Genomic DNA, 16,609 nt, shown 5'->3' with positions numbered 1-16,609 from the left:
TTACATTATACTCTATATATGTTGCTCAAAGATCAAATGCAGCATGGCACCTCCAAAGTGTTTAGTACTTGTTTGCAACAACGGGTATGGGAGGTTTCAAGATGAGGGGTTGGAGGTTGGGGGTAATTTCGATGGCTAGGGTTTCAAGAAGGGTTGTGGAGTGGGAGATGAGAAAAGTTAGGAGGATAGAGAAGTAATAGGGAAGATGGAGGAGGGGTGGGGTGACAATGTTGAGAAATTATAGATAAGGAGTTAGAAGCGATGAAGAAGAATAAGAGAGGGTTTGGAGGTGGCACAATAGGGAGTTGCAATGGTAGCTGACAGTAAAGTGAGTTGAAGAAGGGGAAAGGAAAAGCAAAATCAAAATTGTAAAGCCTTTTGAATTTTTTTTTTTTTTATCACAACTAAATTTCTTATTAAAGTAAAATTATTCTCTTCATTCACCATTTATTTAATATTTTTACTTACTTATTTTCTTATACACCATTTTTTTTTTTATTTCAACATGATTCAAAATACAAAAAATTCATTTTAAGATAAAATTCATACTCAAAATACATAATACATGCTTCATTTTTTTCTCCATTTAGTAGTAAAAATTTTAAAAACCAATCACTCAAGTCCATAATTATGAAAATTTTACTAACACATCATTTTTTTTTATAAATTTTTAATATAAAACAAAAACTATGGCTTATTTTGGGAAGATGGTAAAAAGTGACTTTTTAACTTTTAACCAAGCTTTTGGCTTTTTTAGACAAATGATTTAACAAGTTGGTAAAAAGTGACTTTTTGACTTTTTTGATTAATGTTTGTTTATGATGTCAAATCATAATAAAATGACCAAACTATCCCCATTTATTTAAAATATTTACAACTTCACCTATGTAATACATTTTGACTTATGAGGGTAAAATTGTAATTTCATTGTTGGCTATAAACCAACTTTCCAAATGAAAAAAAAAAACAAAAAAAACTAACTTTTAACTTTTACTACAAACTAAAAAAATAGTTAAAAGCCAACTTCTCAAAATAGTCCTAGGTATGTAATTAGCAATTTTTTGGACAGCGTAGTAGACTCAATGGTTTATGTAATTGTTCTTGGAAACAGTGAAATCGCCAAATGTTCATGCTTTGAGTCGATAGAACACTGTAATCTTTTCATTCTAATCTAATTTACTAACCCCTAACATTTATTATTTGTCCAACCAAAAAAAAAAAAAAAATTCAAATATATAATTTGGGAAGCCGAGTTGAGCGGAAAAAGACGAGTCAAGACTATAGACAAGCCGCCGAGCCGAGTTAGTGAGCCAGAGTAGTTTGTCTGTACTGGAGTGCTAGCCAAAGCATCCTCAACCAAGAATGTCCATGTCCAAATCACTGATGCTGGGGACAGACCCTCTTTCAAAAATGCCCTCCACGTGTCCCTCCATCATTCGCCACTCGCTTTTCTCCCAAACTACTCTTTTTGTTTCACTTTTAAACCCCTCCTCACCGGAATATCTTCATCGGAACCCCTCCTCCGATTCCATTCTAGAGAAATAGAGAGAGAGAGAGAGAGAGAGTGAAGTGATAGTTCTAGAGAGAGAAAACTCAGAGACTTTTCCCTTTTTAGGGTTAGGGTTAGGGTTTATATTTCTCTCCCAAACATATTCAGTCAGCTTAGCTCAAGTTATATATATATATATATATTCATTTCTAGGGTTTCATTTTTTTTTCTTTTTCTTTTTCACTTCGTCTGGTCTGATTACGAGGCGTCAAGCTCAAGTTGAATAATCAGAAGTTTGAAACTGAAGTTAATCTCCAAGAGCAAGAAATTCGAGGGTTTTTCTTTACTGGTTAAGAAATTGGGAATTTTTTTAATCTGAGCTCTGAATGATAATTTTCAATATGGAAGTTGAGATAGTTACAAGGATTGGGTTTTTGTGTGGTGATTTGATAAGGTAGTACTGGGTTTTGCTTGAAATGTTTACCAAGACTTGACCTTTATTGAATTTGTGAAACATGGTTGCCATGTAAATATACATCTGGGTATAATAAGGGATTGGTGTGAGCTTTGTGGGTAGGGTTGAAATGAGGCATTTGGGCATAATCTGAGGGATTGCAACTTGGAACATGAGTTGCAGTGAGAAGAACAGAGGAGGAGAAGAGGGGGAATATGAGAAACCAGTCCTACGAAAGTCGGTTGAGGATGACCCCAAGTTGGTTTCACAGAATGGATCAATCACTGCCCCACAGTTAACAATTGATGATAGTTTGTTGGTTGACCCAAAGTTACTGTTTATCGGATCAAAGATCGGCGAGGGAGCTCATGGGAAGGTTTATGAAGGAAGGTAATTGTGAAATTTATTTATAATGTTGTGATTTGTGTTCAAGCTTTAACCATTCTGGTTGCTAAATTATTGCTTTATAAACAGTTTTACTATGTTTTGATTAAAGATTTTCTTTTGACATGTCTCAATTTTATTATTATATCTTTTGTACGATGTTTGAAAAAAATTGTTGTGTTCATACAAATATTGTTGAATTGCGGATGTAACTAATAAAGTGCAGAAGTTAATGTTGGTAACCACTGGATTCCGTGACCAACTATAATCGTCTTTACGACCATGTGAGCAAACTTTATTGTACCCTTGCTAGGACAAAGTTATACAAAAGGTCAAAAGTTGATTGTTTCAAGATATTGTAGTTTGTGAAGTTATTAGAACTGTGGTCATTTATGAAATTATTTGAACTAGGTTCTAATTCTAATCATTTTAGATTGGGCTTCTTGATATTTGTAGTGTGCTTGGTTTAAAATTATATTTAAGTTTGCCAATCTCAAATCGATTAACAGAAAGAGCTGTACAATCATGATATTTCTATGTCTATCTCTGTATTTATTTATTTGTGAGTTCCTCTCATTTGTGGTCATATGAACTTATGAAGGTTAAGTTGCATTTGTTGCATGCTAATTCTTATTTGACAATTATCCTTAATTTTAGGTGCACTGCGACTGGTAACTAAGTCTTTTTTACCTAGTACCTTATTATTTTTTTCCAGATATGGTGATCGAATTGTTGCCATAAAAGTTCTCCATCGCGGAAACAATTTAGAAGAAAAAGCTGCACTTGAAGGTCGATTTGCCCGGGAAGTTAATATGATGTCAAGAGTTAAACACGAGAACCTAGTAAAGGTGATTATCTTTGGTATAATGAATGTTTCCATCTATTTTTCCATTTTAAAATATTATTGAGGGACCCGTATGTCTATAGCTGATTCAGCTTGTGGTAGGCCTTTACAATTAATAGTTGCATCCCTGTTACCACTTTCTCATTTTTCTTATTTATCATGTTCATCCTGCTAAGCATAATACAAATATTGCCTTTGCAGTTTATTGGAGCTTGTAAGGATCCTTTAATGGTGATAGTTACAGAGCTATTGCCAGGGATGTCGCTTCGGAAGTATTTAGTCAGTATTCGTCCTAATCAACTTGACCTTCATGTGGCCATAAGTTATGCCCTTGACATTGCTCGAGCCATGGATTGTCTACATGCCAATGGGATTATACACAGAGATTTAAAACCTGGTACCTTATGGCTAGTTAAGCTGTATAGTTTTGCTTGTTTTCAGTTATTATCTTGTAATGTGGAATGAACCCAATTTATTGCCTGTGTTGAAAACTATTTTTTGAGGATTCTGTTACCTCTCCAATAAATAGACAGTTGTTCCTAAGCTTCTTCCCCTTTCTCATTTTTCTATTTTTGTATTCTTTAAATAAACAGCATGTAAAAGAGGTTGGCAAATTTTGTATCTTCTTAGAAGTAGAGGAATGAAATTGTAGCAACAATACTGATGATCCATCAACTTGTCTTCAAATTTTAATTTGTATCTTTTCTTCCTTACTGTGAAGAACTCAAGCAGGGCCACCAGGCCTTGTACATATAGTACTTTGGGATTTGATTTATTATCTCAAAATTATTTTTATGTTAATGCTTATGATTGTGTTTTTTCACGCTCGGCTCCAGGCTTCCAGCAAACATAGCCAAATTGCTTATGTGAAGGAAAGAGAGAAAATTTTTATTTTTGGTTTTTGCAGTGGTGGAGAGAAGGGTTATCCATTTGGTGAACATGATAATACTTTGCCTAATGGGATATATATTTCTTTTACTTTTGGAGTTTTGAGTTGTTGATACTAATATATTAGATGTTTAATTGTGAGATCAATATTTGTGTTTTTATACCATACACTAATTAAAAATGTATTTGAAAACTTAATAATGCAGACAATTTGTTGCTTACGGCCAATCATAAGTCTGTGAAGCTCGCAGATTTTGGTCTTGCAAGGGAAGAATCTGTGACTGAGATGATGACTGCAGAAACTGGGACCTACCGTTGGATGGCTCCTGAGGTTTGTGCCTTTTGCTTGGGTTAAATTGATAAATTCTTCTGGTAGGATGTGTTTATTATCCCATTAATTACCATCACTCGGCCTGTTAATTGTTGGACTTTGTGAACCTCTACTAGTTATTAAGAACGGAATTAGATTGTCAAAATGTTCAATATGTAAGCTGAGTGACCATTCCGCGAAGCCAGAGTACAAGCAGCGTTTATGGCTGTGTTTTTACATGCTCAGTTCCAGGCACATGTATTATGATTTTCACGTACTTATAATGCTCTTATCTGCTCTTATTAACATTCTTGCTTTCATGGTTGTCAAAATCATGCGTTTCATGATTCAGTATAAGTTTACTTTTCTTTTCTCGTAGCATAAACAACGTTTCCTGCTCTATTTTCTCTCTTTTCACCGTCAATCTGACTGTAACCTTGCAGTTATACAGCACTGTTACATTGCGTCAAGGAGAGAAGAAGCATTACAATAATAAGGTTGATGTTTACAGCTTTGGCATTGTCTTATGGGAATTGTTGACCAATCGCATGCCATTTGAAGGCATGTCCAATTTGCAGGCTGCTTATGCTGCTGCTTTTAAGGTCTGAAAGCCATCAATAATCCTTCTTTTCTGTTTGCATTGGTCTGTTTCAATTTGTCTTCTTGTTTGTTGATGTGGGATATATATTTCTTAATTTGTAGATTAGGCGATAAGAATTTATAAAATGCAAGCAAATGGAAGAGAGAATAGTTTAAAGGCCATCTAACATACTATGTCTGAGAAAAAAAAATAAGGAAAGAAGAAAAAAAATTCTCATGGTGAAGGCACGCTATAATAATGTAAAATATCTTCGTAGGTTTAGGTTGTGCAGTTCACATGCAGACCATCAAGAGAGAGAGAGAGATGGTGTCAATTGGGTGTTTGAAGGCAGTTATGCCAGAGAACACCCTTATGCATGGGAGGGGAATGGTGATACTCCCAGCCTTTTCTCGCCTACTTTATATTGACATGCATAGTATGTATATGCCATGCCTATTTGCATGAAAAACCAATAGTTTGGGTGATTGAATGTGTGTTTTAGATTTGGTTCTTTAATTGGAGCAAAAATCTGACTAATTTCATTTTTCTATTGGTATTCCTTACAAAAGCTAATAGTATGCTTGGCAAGAGAGAGAAAAGGGAAGAGAATGGAAAATAGAAGAGGGTAGAAAATAAACTACTCAATTCCTCTTGTTTGGTTAAGAAAGTAGAGAGAGTTGAAGAAAAAAATTTTGGATTTGCCGTACCTTAAGTTTTACATGTATTTAAATTTAAGTTAAAATTTCCCTCCAAAATTCTTATATGTAATGGAAATTTTTTGAGAGGGAGATTTTTTGAGAGGCTTCTTTCTTAGAATCTTTTCTTTCTCTCCTACTAAGTGAACAAAACAAGAGTAATATATATATATATATATATATTATAAATAAATTAAATAAAAAAAAACTCTTCTCACAGAACATATTTCATACTTTAGGTTGTGGGTTATATTTTTCTTTTCAATTGTGGAACATGACTATACTATGATTGCTATTTTTGCACCTATGTGGTGCTCTGTGAGCTTTAAGAACATGCTCTGAGGCTTAACCTTTAGAGCCCTGCTATGTTTGAGGCTTCCTAACTCTTTGGCCAGCAAAAGTTTTTCCGTCCACGCTGTGGCTCACGTGTCTGTCTGTCTTCTGCATTTGTTTGTATTTATTTCATATCTTGAGGAAAGAACTTCATTGGTGTCATATCCTTTTTTTTATTTTATTTTGTTTATTTCCATGCACCTCTTGTTGAAATTTCATGTGTCTGTAAACTTCAAGCTGGCATGTTTTTCATCTGTCTAGAACATTGTGCTCTTGACAGCCTTGTGCCATACTTGTATTGAAGTATGCGGTCACAAAAAAAAATAAAAATAAAAACACCATAGTAAAGGCCACAGGGACCAACTAAAGCAATCCATTAACCAAATTCTTGTTTTCTTATGGTAAGGGTAAAAAATATTAGGGCGGGATGGAGGAAATGGAGGACTGTATCAGTAGCATTGTGTGATAGTGGGATATCTATTAAGTTGAATGGAAAATTTTACAGTTCTGCTATAATATATTTATATGACACACAATGTCTAATGGTTAAGAATGAAACATGTTGAATAAATGAGTGTAGTTGAATGAATGCAAATGTTGAGAAGAATGAGAGGAGCAACAAGAAAATATAAAAGTAAGAAATGAATCCATTAGGAAGAAATTAGAAGTGACTGAAATTAAAGGTAAGAAAAAGCCATGTGAGCTGATATGATCATTTAATCATGTAACAAGTGATTTGATTCGTGTGGATGGTGATGAAAGAAATAGGGGACAGCAATGACGGACTTGGGGTGAGGTGATAAGAAAGACATGACTAACTTAAACTTAGTATATGACTGCAGATAGAACCAATTGGAGAAAATGAATCCATCTAGCCAACCCTAAGTAATTAGAAGTCGCTTAGACTTCAGACTATCCCAAGAAAATCCCTATCCCAACCTATTGATAGTAGCTCTTACAACTGCTAGAACTATCACTTTTTTGAGACTATTATTTTTTCATGTAGATGATCATGGAAGTGAAATGGGAACCATTACCAAAAACTTTCATAAAATTTCTCTTTATCTAAATGAATACTATCATCAAATACTTTCTTCTTTTTTTTTTATCAGCGATTATCAAATGCTTTCATTGCTAACCAATTGCATTGTCATCTGAAAAACACAGCAAGAGAGGCCTACTCTTCCCGAGGATATATCCCCCGATCTTGCGTTCATCATACAATCATGTTGGGTTGAGGATCCAAATATGCGGCCCAGTTTCAGCCAAATCATCCGCATGCTCAACGCATTTCTCTTCACACTGACGCCACCCTCACCATCATCCTCAACTGATTCTCAAACCACTGAGGCTGCTGCCATGACAAGTAATGGTGCCTCCATGACTGAGTTATCTGCACGAACAAGGGGGAAATTTGGTTTTCTTCGCCAACTTTTCACTGCAAAGAAGACTAGGAACTCGCAGTGAGTGGTAAATTTTGAGAAAAAGTTTCTTTGTGAGTTCAATCTCAAATAGAAAAAAAAAGGCTATGTATATGTAAATGGAATTGTGATTACCTGATGAATCACAGTGGATTAGTAAAAGAAGAAAAATATCAAAATAGAACAATGTCACCAGAAAAACTCATTGGGAAATAAATAGCGATTATACAGACTAGTTGACCTTATTGTAAAGGATATTACTTGTTCTAGTCATTTTTCCTGTCCATATCCATGTTGCCTTAAATGCTATAATGCTGAATTTATATCGTCAGTTCTGGCTAGTTGAGATTGTTGTTGTTTTTTCCTGGAAAATTTAGGCCTTTTTCTTTATTTTGCTTGCTCCTGTTCTCCAAGGTTTGTGAAGACAATTGCATGCTTATGCCCTCATAAAATATCGATGTGTCACAGTTTCCTTTCTTCTTTTTATTTTTTGGTCGGTGGAGAGAAATTTAGAAAGGAAATCTTGATATTTCGATTTCTCTGATTTTCATTGCTTGAGTTGTTGACTACTGTTGATGATAATGCAATTAAGCCAATGCTTAAATATTTTTGTATTGATAAATATGATGTTATTAGCTTTGTTAATGGTTAGAGGCAAAGTGAATTAGTGACACAAGTGATAATTTGGAGGGTGAAAGTGAATTTTTTCTAATTATTTCAAGACTACGTAATGTTTAAATGTCCAAATATTTACTTTGGAATTATGGGTTTTTTTAGTACAATAAGTATCATAATATTAAAAGTATATAATTTATTACTCACATTGTTATAGCATGTGGGAAGACTTTAAAACGTATAAAATACGTTGATATTAGGTTGGTGAATCGGATTCCATTAAAGCACATGATGTTTTTGGCTTGTTTGGGCATTAATGTTTTATGATACAATCTAGCTACTTTACTACTTGCCAATCTTTCTTGTCAATGTTTGACTAACTCATGAAAAAAATATATATATATATATATATATTAAATTAAAAGACATCAACAAGAAAAAAGACCTTTCCTTTGTTGATAAATGTAAGAGAGGTTAAGTGGTCTGGATCAACATAGGGAAACTCATGGTGAGCTAAGGTTGGAGAAAATCTATACAATCTGAAAATATCCACATAAAAAAATGATCGAGTAATTTAAGATTATGAACAACGCCATTAGTGCGGTGATAAAATCACTTATTTTAAGTTATTTGAGATTATTTAAACAAATGTATTTTTTGATTTTTTACACACAAAAAAAAAAAAAAAAAGAAAGGTAATTTAACTCAAAAATAAATAAAAATAAAAAATGTGCTATTTTACTGTACTCCAAACAAGCCCTAAGTTAGATCGTGCTCACTATTTCATGAGCAAAATTATTCATTGTTCCACATGGTATTCACGTGACCATCTTACAAAACAAATTTTCACTACCTATTTGTCCGTCCACACAAATTAACAGTGAAGATTCTTCTGCGCATCACCAAATGAGGCCGATAAATTATTTTTAAAATAATTTTCATTCCATTCGCAAAGAAAAATTATATTCTTACATAAAATTCATAGAAAAAATTTGATAAGAATAATGTGACAATACTATTAGTATAAATTGTGGGGACATAATTTTTGAATGACAACACATGGCCGAGGTGTCACTGAAGTGCCAGGCGAGCTGCCACGTGTCCTAGTCATAACGCCGAGATCATCTCGGGTAGGCCGAGGTTATCTGCGAAGATACCGGTATCCGGGATAAGCGGATAAGGGACAAAAGTCCTAGAATGAGAGACGACTTCAGTTTGGGTAAAGATAAGACTCTTAGAGAGTTTATCATAATCCTACTGGGAGTCCAAGATTAGCAGTAATCCTAAGTCCATTGAAGCTAGGCTTCTATTAGGATTAGGTAAGTATTGGCTATAAAAAAGAGGCACTCTCATAGGTCTAAGGTATGCTTTTATATTCTAAATAGTGAGTTAAGCACTTTTACTATCTTTGAGAGATAACTAACTTAATCGTCGGAGTGCCCCCGAGTGGACGAACCACCGCCGGATTCTTTTTTTTTCTGTGACAGGTCATTCGAGCTTAATCTATTCAACTGGTGTTCTCTAGCTGAGTACCTGTTTGGCAGTGTGGTCGGAAATTGACACACACAATTTGGCGCCGTCTGTGGGAAAGAAAAGAAAATAGATGGCCAACGACAGACAGAAAGAGAAGTTTGGGGACGACACCCCTACTGAGAGTGGGAAACATATAGACCTTGACGTCGAAGAAGATAACTGCAATTAAGAGACTCGTGATAAGAATCACGGAGGAAAGGACGTCGGCCAGGAGGGCGGCGTACCGAAGAAATCGGACTGGAGCGGGTATTATAACGAGGACGACCTCCAGGTATAGAAAGATAGATGCCTGTAGAGGGACGACGAGATGAAGGGAATGGTAGACAAATTGGCGGCCCTACAAACGGTCGTCAATTTCATGATGCAGAACAACGTCATGCAGCCACCGTTCCTGCTACAAGATACGCCGATTCCAACGGCCAAGAAAGGTGCCCAGAAAGGGGGGCAGAAAACGGTTCCTGTAGTCCCTCAGCATGGCGGGACCAAGGGACCGGCCTTCGCGGGAGGTCAGGCATGGAGAATCCCAGAAGACACGATCTCGGCCTAGATGATTAGGTCCGAGAAGAGAAGAGCTCAGCCTAAAGTGAGTAGATCCCAGATTCCAGAAGACAAGATCTCGACCTAGATGATTAAGTCCGAGAAGAGAAAAGCTCAGCCTAAGTTAAAGACTTTTTATATAAGGTCCACAAAGGAGTGGGTGGAAGCCATGTAAAGGGCTGGAGAATGATGCTTGGGAGTTGGAATTTTCAAGCCAAGATCGGTTTAACACTTGTTGAAATTTAAGAAAAATTTACAAGTTGAAGTTAAACTGAGGTCATGTTTAACACTTGTTGAAATTTTTAAGAAAAATTTACAAGTTGAAGTTAAACTGATGACGTGTTTAACACTTGTTGAAATTTTAAATTTACAAGTTGAATTTACAAGTTGAAGTTAAACCGAGGATGTGTTTAAACACTTGCTGAAATTTTAAAAATTTACAAATTGAAGTTAAACCGATGACATGTTTAACACTTGTTAAAATTTTAAAAAAATTTACAAGTTGAAGTTAAACCAAGATCATGTTTAACACTTGTTGAAATTTTAAGAAAAATTTACAAGTTGAAGTTAAACCAATGTCATGTTTAACATTTGTTGAAATTTTAAGAAAAAATTACAAGTTAAAGTTAAACCGAGGTCATGTTTAACACTTGTTGAAATTTACAGAAAAATTTACATGCTGAAGTTAAACCGGGGTCATGATTAAAGGAATGAATGATATAGGTTCCATCACCTCAGGATGACGAGGTAATAGTACCTAGGGGCAGTTGTGGGGACATAATTTTTGAATGACAACACGTAGCCAAAGTGTCACCGAAGTGCCAGTCGAGGTGCCACGTGTCCTGGTCATGATGCCGAAATCATCTCGGCTAGGCTGAGGTTATCTGCGAAGATACCAGAATCTGGGATAAGCGGATAAGGGACAAAAGTCCTAGAATGAGAGAAGACTTCAGTTTGGGTAAAGATAAGACTCTTAGAGAGTTTATCCTAATCCTACTGGGTGTCCAAGATTACCAGTAATCCTAAGTCCATTGAAGCTAGGCTTCTATTGGGATTAGGTAAGTGTTGGTTATAAAAGAGAGGTACCATCATGGGTCTAAGGTATGCTTTTATATTCTGAATAGTGAGTTAAGAACTTTTGCTATCTTTGAGAGATAACTGACTTGATTGTCGAAGTGCCCCTGGGTGGATGAACCACCGCCGGATTCTTTTCTTTTCTGTGACAGGTTGTTCGGGCTTAATCTATTCTGCCGGTGTTCTCCAGCTGAGCACCTGTTTGGTAGTGTGGTCAGAAATTGACACACACATAAATAAATTCATCTTCAATAGTATTTTATTTTAAAGTGAAAGGTACATAATGAGACACATCATTATACATAATAATTATGTATGAATTCTTTTGTTTGTATAGCATTACTCATTTACAAATTACCAGCTAACACATTATCCCTTATAAGAACCCTAAAATTCTTATACAAAAGTGATAGTTTATAATTTAGATCAATAGCTATTAACTTCGAGTGTCACTTAGACTTACTCTAGAAATATTTAATATTTTCTCAATCTATTGTGCAACATGGATATATGCTCGCTATTCGCAGATTAATTTATGAACTCTTACTCAGACTTTTCATCAAATTTAAAAAAGTTCACTTTTTCTGCTCCACTGTTGGCATTAAACCTGTATCAAATAAGGGAAACCCAGAACTTTCATCAAATTGAGGGAGGCTTCAGTGTTCATCAAAGTTTTGCATATAATCGTTGAGGCTTCACGTATACCAGACTATCGGCCGGTTGTCCTCCTAGACAACCAGTTACTTGCAAAGCTGCCCATTGTTGCTTGCAAAGTTACCCATTGTTGGTTGTTCTTCCGTTGTTCTGCTGATTGTCTTCTTGATCAACCGATTATTTGATGTAACTTAAAAAATTAACATTGAAATGTGTGGCATCAGATGAAATTTGTCATCAAATTTTTACCCAAATGTGAACCTCACCCTCTTGTGTTTTGTATATAAGGATCATTCAGTAAATGGTTTATATTACTCTTTTGCGCCATAAATAATTTTTCTAAAAGAAAATTGTTGAAAAATCCAAGGTAATGAGGGTATAAATAGATATTTTTTGTTAGTCAAAGATCCACAATTTGTGAAATAATTTGGTGAGAAGTCATTTCATTGATTTCAAATGACATTTTGTTTTTAATTTTACCCCTTTGTAGACTATCTGCTCAAATTTATATCTATTTGTTTAAATTTTTTGACTATTTGTTCAATTTTGTCACCTTATCTATTCAAAGTTTCACTATCTGTTGAAATTTCTCTTCATCAAGGCAATGATCTGATCAATTTTTTTAACTACATGTTGAAATATTTTTTTTATCTATTGAATTTTTATAACCTTTTTTTTATCTATCTGTTCAAATTAACATTAGTTTCAAACTTTCTCTCTATCTATTTCTTTCTTCACATTTCTTTGACCAATCCAATTTTTCCTATCTATCCATTTCTTATCTGTGCAAATTACTTACATATATTCATACATACCTATCTGTCTGTATCATTTTGAACAGATTTGAGCCATTTTTAAATAGATCTGAGCCCACTATTTGTTCAAATATTTCTCACTCTCTTCTCTTTCTTGTTCTTTCTCTCTTATTTTTTGAAATCTTTTTTTGAACTGATTTTTTGAACAGATCTGTTACAAATCTATTCAATAACAATAATAATTTTTTTTCTATGTTTCCTAATTGAAGAACACAAGACCAGATGTTACAATGCTTCATATGCATTATTATCATTATATTCTCAAGTGTTTCAAAAAATATGAGAAATAGGGATAGGGCAAAGAGGTAACCATCCCAAGAGTTCATCCCACAACCCTTCTTCTTCTTTATCTTCCATCCTCAAGTCACAGTGGCACTTCGCTAACAACTACCCTTCATCCGCCACAAAACATTCTATCTCTAGCGACTCAAACCCACCACCACCACCACTACCCAAAACCCTCTTCAAACCCCACTAATTACAACCCTACCCCAAAACTCGTCTCAAACCCTAATCAAAACTAGTTTGAACATGTTATGACTCCTCCCGAAGCTCTATCGTTGTTCCCAAACGATATCAGATTACCAAAATTTTACTCCGACGATGAATCGGGATCCAAAATTGGCTAGTCCAGATAGGGGTTTCGATACACAGAGAAAGCACCAAACCTATAAGTTACAAATCTATAATGTCCCCAAAATATTACAATAAGATCCTTCCATAACAGATATTAAATAACAACAGATATCTAAATACAATCTTCTCTCATTCATAAGGTTTCATCTCTTTACAAAAGTATAGCGTATGTAGTAATACATTCATAAGTCCTAATCCTGAATCTATAGCATGTGTCATAGCAAAAGATATGAAATGAGAGTTAAATAGATAGAGTAATGCCCTATTGGCTACAACTTTCCAAGGCGATACTTGGTTACAATAAATGTGAGTTTATACTCAATACAAATAAAGCCCCAAGTCAAGTTCTCTCAAACTATTACCTTGTCAGAGACATGTCATTAGCACCTAAAAATAATTTTCCACATAGGATGAGCCAAAGCCCAGTAATACTCTAACACAGTGTATAAATCTTAATAGAGTTATAAGGTGAATACATATACAATGCTCGTACCAAAACCTTTTATAACTCTTTCCAAAATCATGCTTTCATGCAATCAATTCATTTTCAATAGAAAACAAGGCAGTGGATACAACATTGAGAATCTTTAGAACGTGTCTGCAAGTAGGCTACAAGCACTACCAATTTGTCATTTTTACCGATATTAACCGGAAGGCTCGACACCTAACCGTGTGGATTTCTAGACTTTCACCAAGAACACACAGGCCAGCATAATACCACAACTACACTTCTATCCAGATTCACTATGGTATTCACCCATTTTTCTCAAAACAACAATAATTTCAATGTGTTAAATATGTTACAATGCTCAATGCAAATGGATGAGAAAATAACTTCAATTTACCTAATTCTCATGCAATTTCTATAACAATTATAACTATCCTCCACCGATAGCCCAAAACAGATATCTCTAAACAGATAATTAATTTTCAATACATATATACTTTCCAACATTTCTAATTAAGAGTGATAATGCATATCCAACTCCACTATCATCATCATCATTGTGCCAATTACATAATACCAACATCAATTCCATTTTCTTTTTACCAAACCAAGTACTTATAATTTAAGACAAACCTTATTTCTTTAAAAATCATTTCCCAAGGATAAAATCCATCATTTATCCCAACCCAACCATTTTTACAAAGCCACAATCCTATAAAAGAACCCATTTTGAAAACCCCTCTTTTGAATTTTCAAAGGAAAACCCTAGATTTTTTGTTAAAAAATTCCCAAATCACAACTTAACTTAAAAAATAAAATAATTAAGTTAAAAACCATACAAAGTGTTAAAGTAATCCCTACTTCAAAGACAAGGACCAAGAAGAACAAGAGTTAAAACTTGACGAAACCGAAAACGAAAACGAAAACAAACACGAACTTTGCTCTGATCAAAATGAAGCCCTCGACGTGCTCTAGCTTTTTATCAAAAGGACTATAGTGTAGAAATCAACAGATCAAGATGAATTTGAGTTTTAGATACGGTTTCTAGAGAGAGAGAGTAAGTAGATCTAGGTTTTAGAGTGTTTTAGAGAGAGAGAGAGAGAGAGGAAGTTAAGAAAAATAACCCAAAAGTGACCCCTTTTGGATTGATATACGCATAGATTGCTCGAGCGCAAGAATAGTCGCTCGAGTGGCCAGACACAACGAAGACACTGCTCGAGTGCACAATGCACCCCTTCCAGTAGTTTAAACCAACAAAAGTTTGCTCGAGCGCAAGAAGCATCGTTCGAGGGTAGATATCAAGCTTTCGATAATTTACTGACTATAAAAGACCACTCGAGCGTAAGAAGCGTCACTCGAACGAACAAGCAAAATCCTAAGCAGAAATTATTTTGAAAAATAAGCTACTAACTTGTTCCAAACATGACAATGATATTCCAATAACCAAACTCAATGAAGTACAAGATGAATAAGGACATGAACGGTGATACAAGACAGGATATCCCTAATCAAAAACAATAAACGGGTTAGGTCTAAACCGGAATCGTTATAAGATCTGTTAGAGAGAGAGAGAAAGAGAGCACCAAACAAAATATTTTGAACATACTTGTTACAAATCTGGATCAAAGACCAAACCCTATGAGAATGAGAGAGAGAGAGAGAGAGAAAGAGAGAGAGAGAGAGAGAGAGAGAGAGAGAGAGAGAGAGTCTAAATTGAGTTTGTTTTATGTTTTTAGAAAGATCGAGGACCTTCTTGAAAAGATCAGAGATCTCTAGAATAGTAGAAACAAGTAAAGACAATCATTATCCAATTGCTGCAATGCGCTCCTAGAGAGAATAACATAGAGACAACAACCTTTGTCAGATCTGCAAAGGTCCCATTGAGCAAGGTCTGGACTGACAAAGGGAGATTTTTCGGCGAGGAGGAGGGCTGAGAAACTGAAAGAGATATAGGTAACGGAAGTAGAGAGAGAGAGACCATAACAATGGCGAAAACGGCAACAGCGACAGCGATGGTGGTGTAGTGGCGAAGGGTGAGGGAAAGTGGTGGTGAGAGAGAGAGAATGAGAGAAGCTAAGGAGAATGAGAGAGAGAGAGAGAGAGAGAGAGAGAGAGAGAGAGACATTGCAGAGAGAGTATGGTTTTATTAGGGTTTGGTTTGGAAAATAATATCTATATATATACATGGGTAGTTTGGTCATTTTATAAAGGTTTGTCCTTATGGACAAAGTATTTGAGCACCTAGATATTTGGGTAAAGAAAATTCAAAATTTAATTTATCACCTGAGCACCCTTTTTCTTATTCCGTTTCAGTAAATAAAAATAGTAATTGGGTAGTAATCATTAAGGTTAATTATACTAAGATTTTCACAATTATTAATAAATATTACTTGATCATTTTTCTATAAATATATACATATTGACCCTCTCAACTTACTATGCAAATTTTTATGTTGTATCATATATACCCTAATTACAACTTTGTGATTTATTGGGGGATTAGCTTTGACTTGATTATACACATTCTGGTGCTAGTTATGACTCATTATAATGCTAGTTATAACATTTTTTTTTTGTTATGATCCAAGAACTCTTTGGTTATTATTTCTGTAGTGTTTAATTATAACTTATTTTTTTTAGTTATAACTCATATATGATTGAGTTATGACTTTGATAATAATCAAATGCACAAATGTTACAACTTGTCAATGATATAAACCCTAAAAAAAATATGTACCATAATATTACCCCACAACTAGGGGTGAGCAGCAGATATATCAATCCGTCCAAATCGACCAAACCGAACTGATCCTTCGCATTTTGGATGGATGCACAATGACGAGCGGACGGTTGCAGATTGATTTTTTTCAATCCCCCTAGTTTTGAATGGATGTCGGAT

The 16,609-nt window shown here is 34.8% G+C and overlaps 1 protein-coding gene across 1 annotated transcript; it reads left to right on the top strand.

The window, feature by feature from the left end:
* Positions 1-1,354: 1,354 nt before the first annotated feature.
* Positions 1,355-7,684, top strand: LOC114261953 (Protein kinase superfamily protein). Its single transcript, XM_028202283.2, has 6 exons — positions 1,355-2,333; positions 3,043-3,175; positions 3,373-3,568; positions 4,266-4,390; positions 4,813-4,971; positions 7,145-7,684. Exons 1-6 carry the CDS (start codon positions 2,116-2,118, stop codon positions 7,442-7,444), a joined length of 1,131 nt encoding a protein of 376 aa, XP_028058084.2. The 5' UTR covers positions 1,355-2,115; the 3' UTR covers positions 7,445-7,684.
* Positions 7,685-16,609: the final 8,925 nt, after the last annotated feature.

This window comes from Camellia sinensis, chromosome 10 (assembly GCF_055761805.1).
Source record: "Camellia sinensis isolate YWXY chromosome 10, ASM5576180v1, whole genome shotgun sequence".
Lineage (NCBI taxonomy): Eukaryota > Viridiplantae > Streptophyta > Magnoliopsida > Ericales > Theaceae > Camellia > Camellia sinensis.
Note: the sequence above shows the minus strand (reverse complement) of the source record. Positions and strands in the feature narration are given on the sequence as shown.

Bases quoted from the DNA above. Each gene is read 5' to 3' on its own strand.
- LOC114261953 (XM_028202283.2), top strand. From the start codon at position 2,116: ATGAGTTGCAGTGAGAAGAACAGAGGAGGAGAAGAGGGGGAATATGAG. The intron at 2,334-3,042 runs GTAATTGTGAAA...ATTTTTTTCCAG, and splicing joins GGGAAGGTTTATGAAGGAAG to ATATGGTGATCGAATTGTTG. The intron at 3,176-3,372 runs GTGATTATCTTT...TTGCCTTTGCAG, and splicing joins AACACGAGAACCTAGTAAAG to TTTATTGGAGCTTGTAAGGA.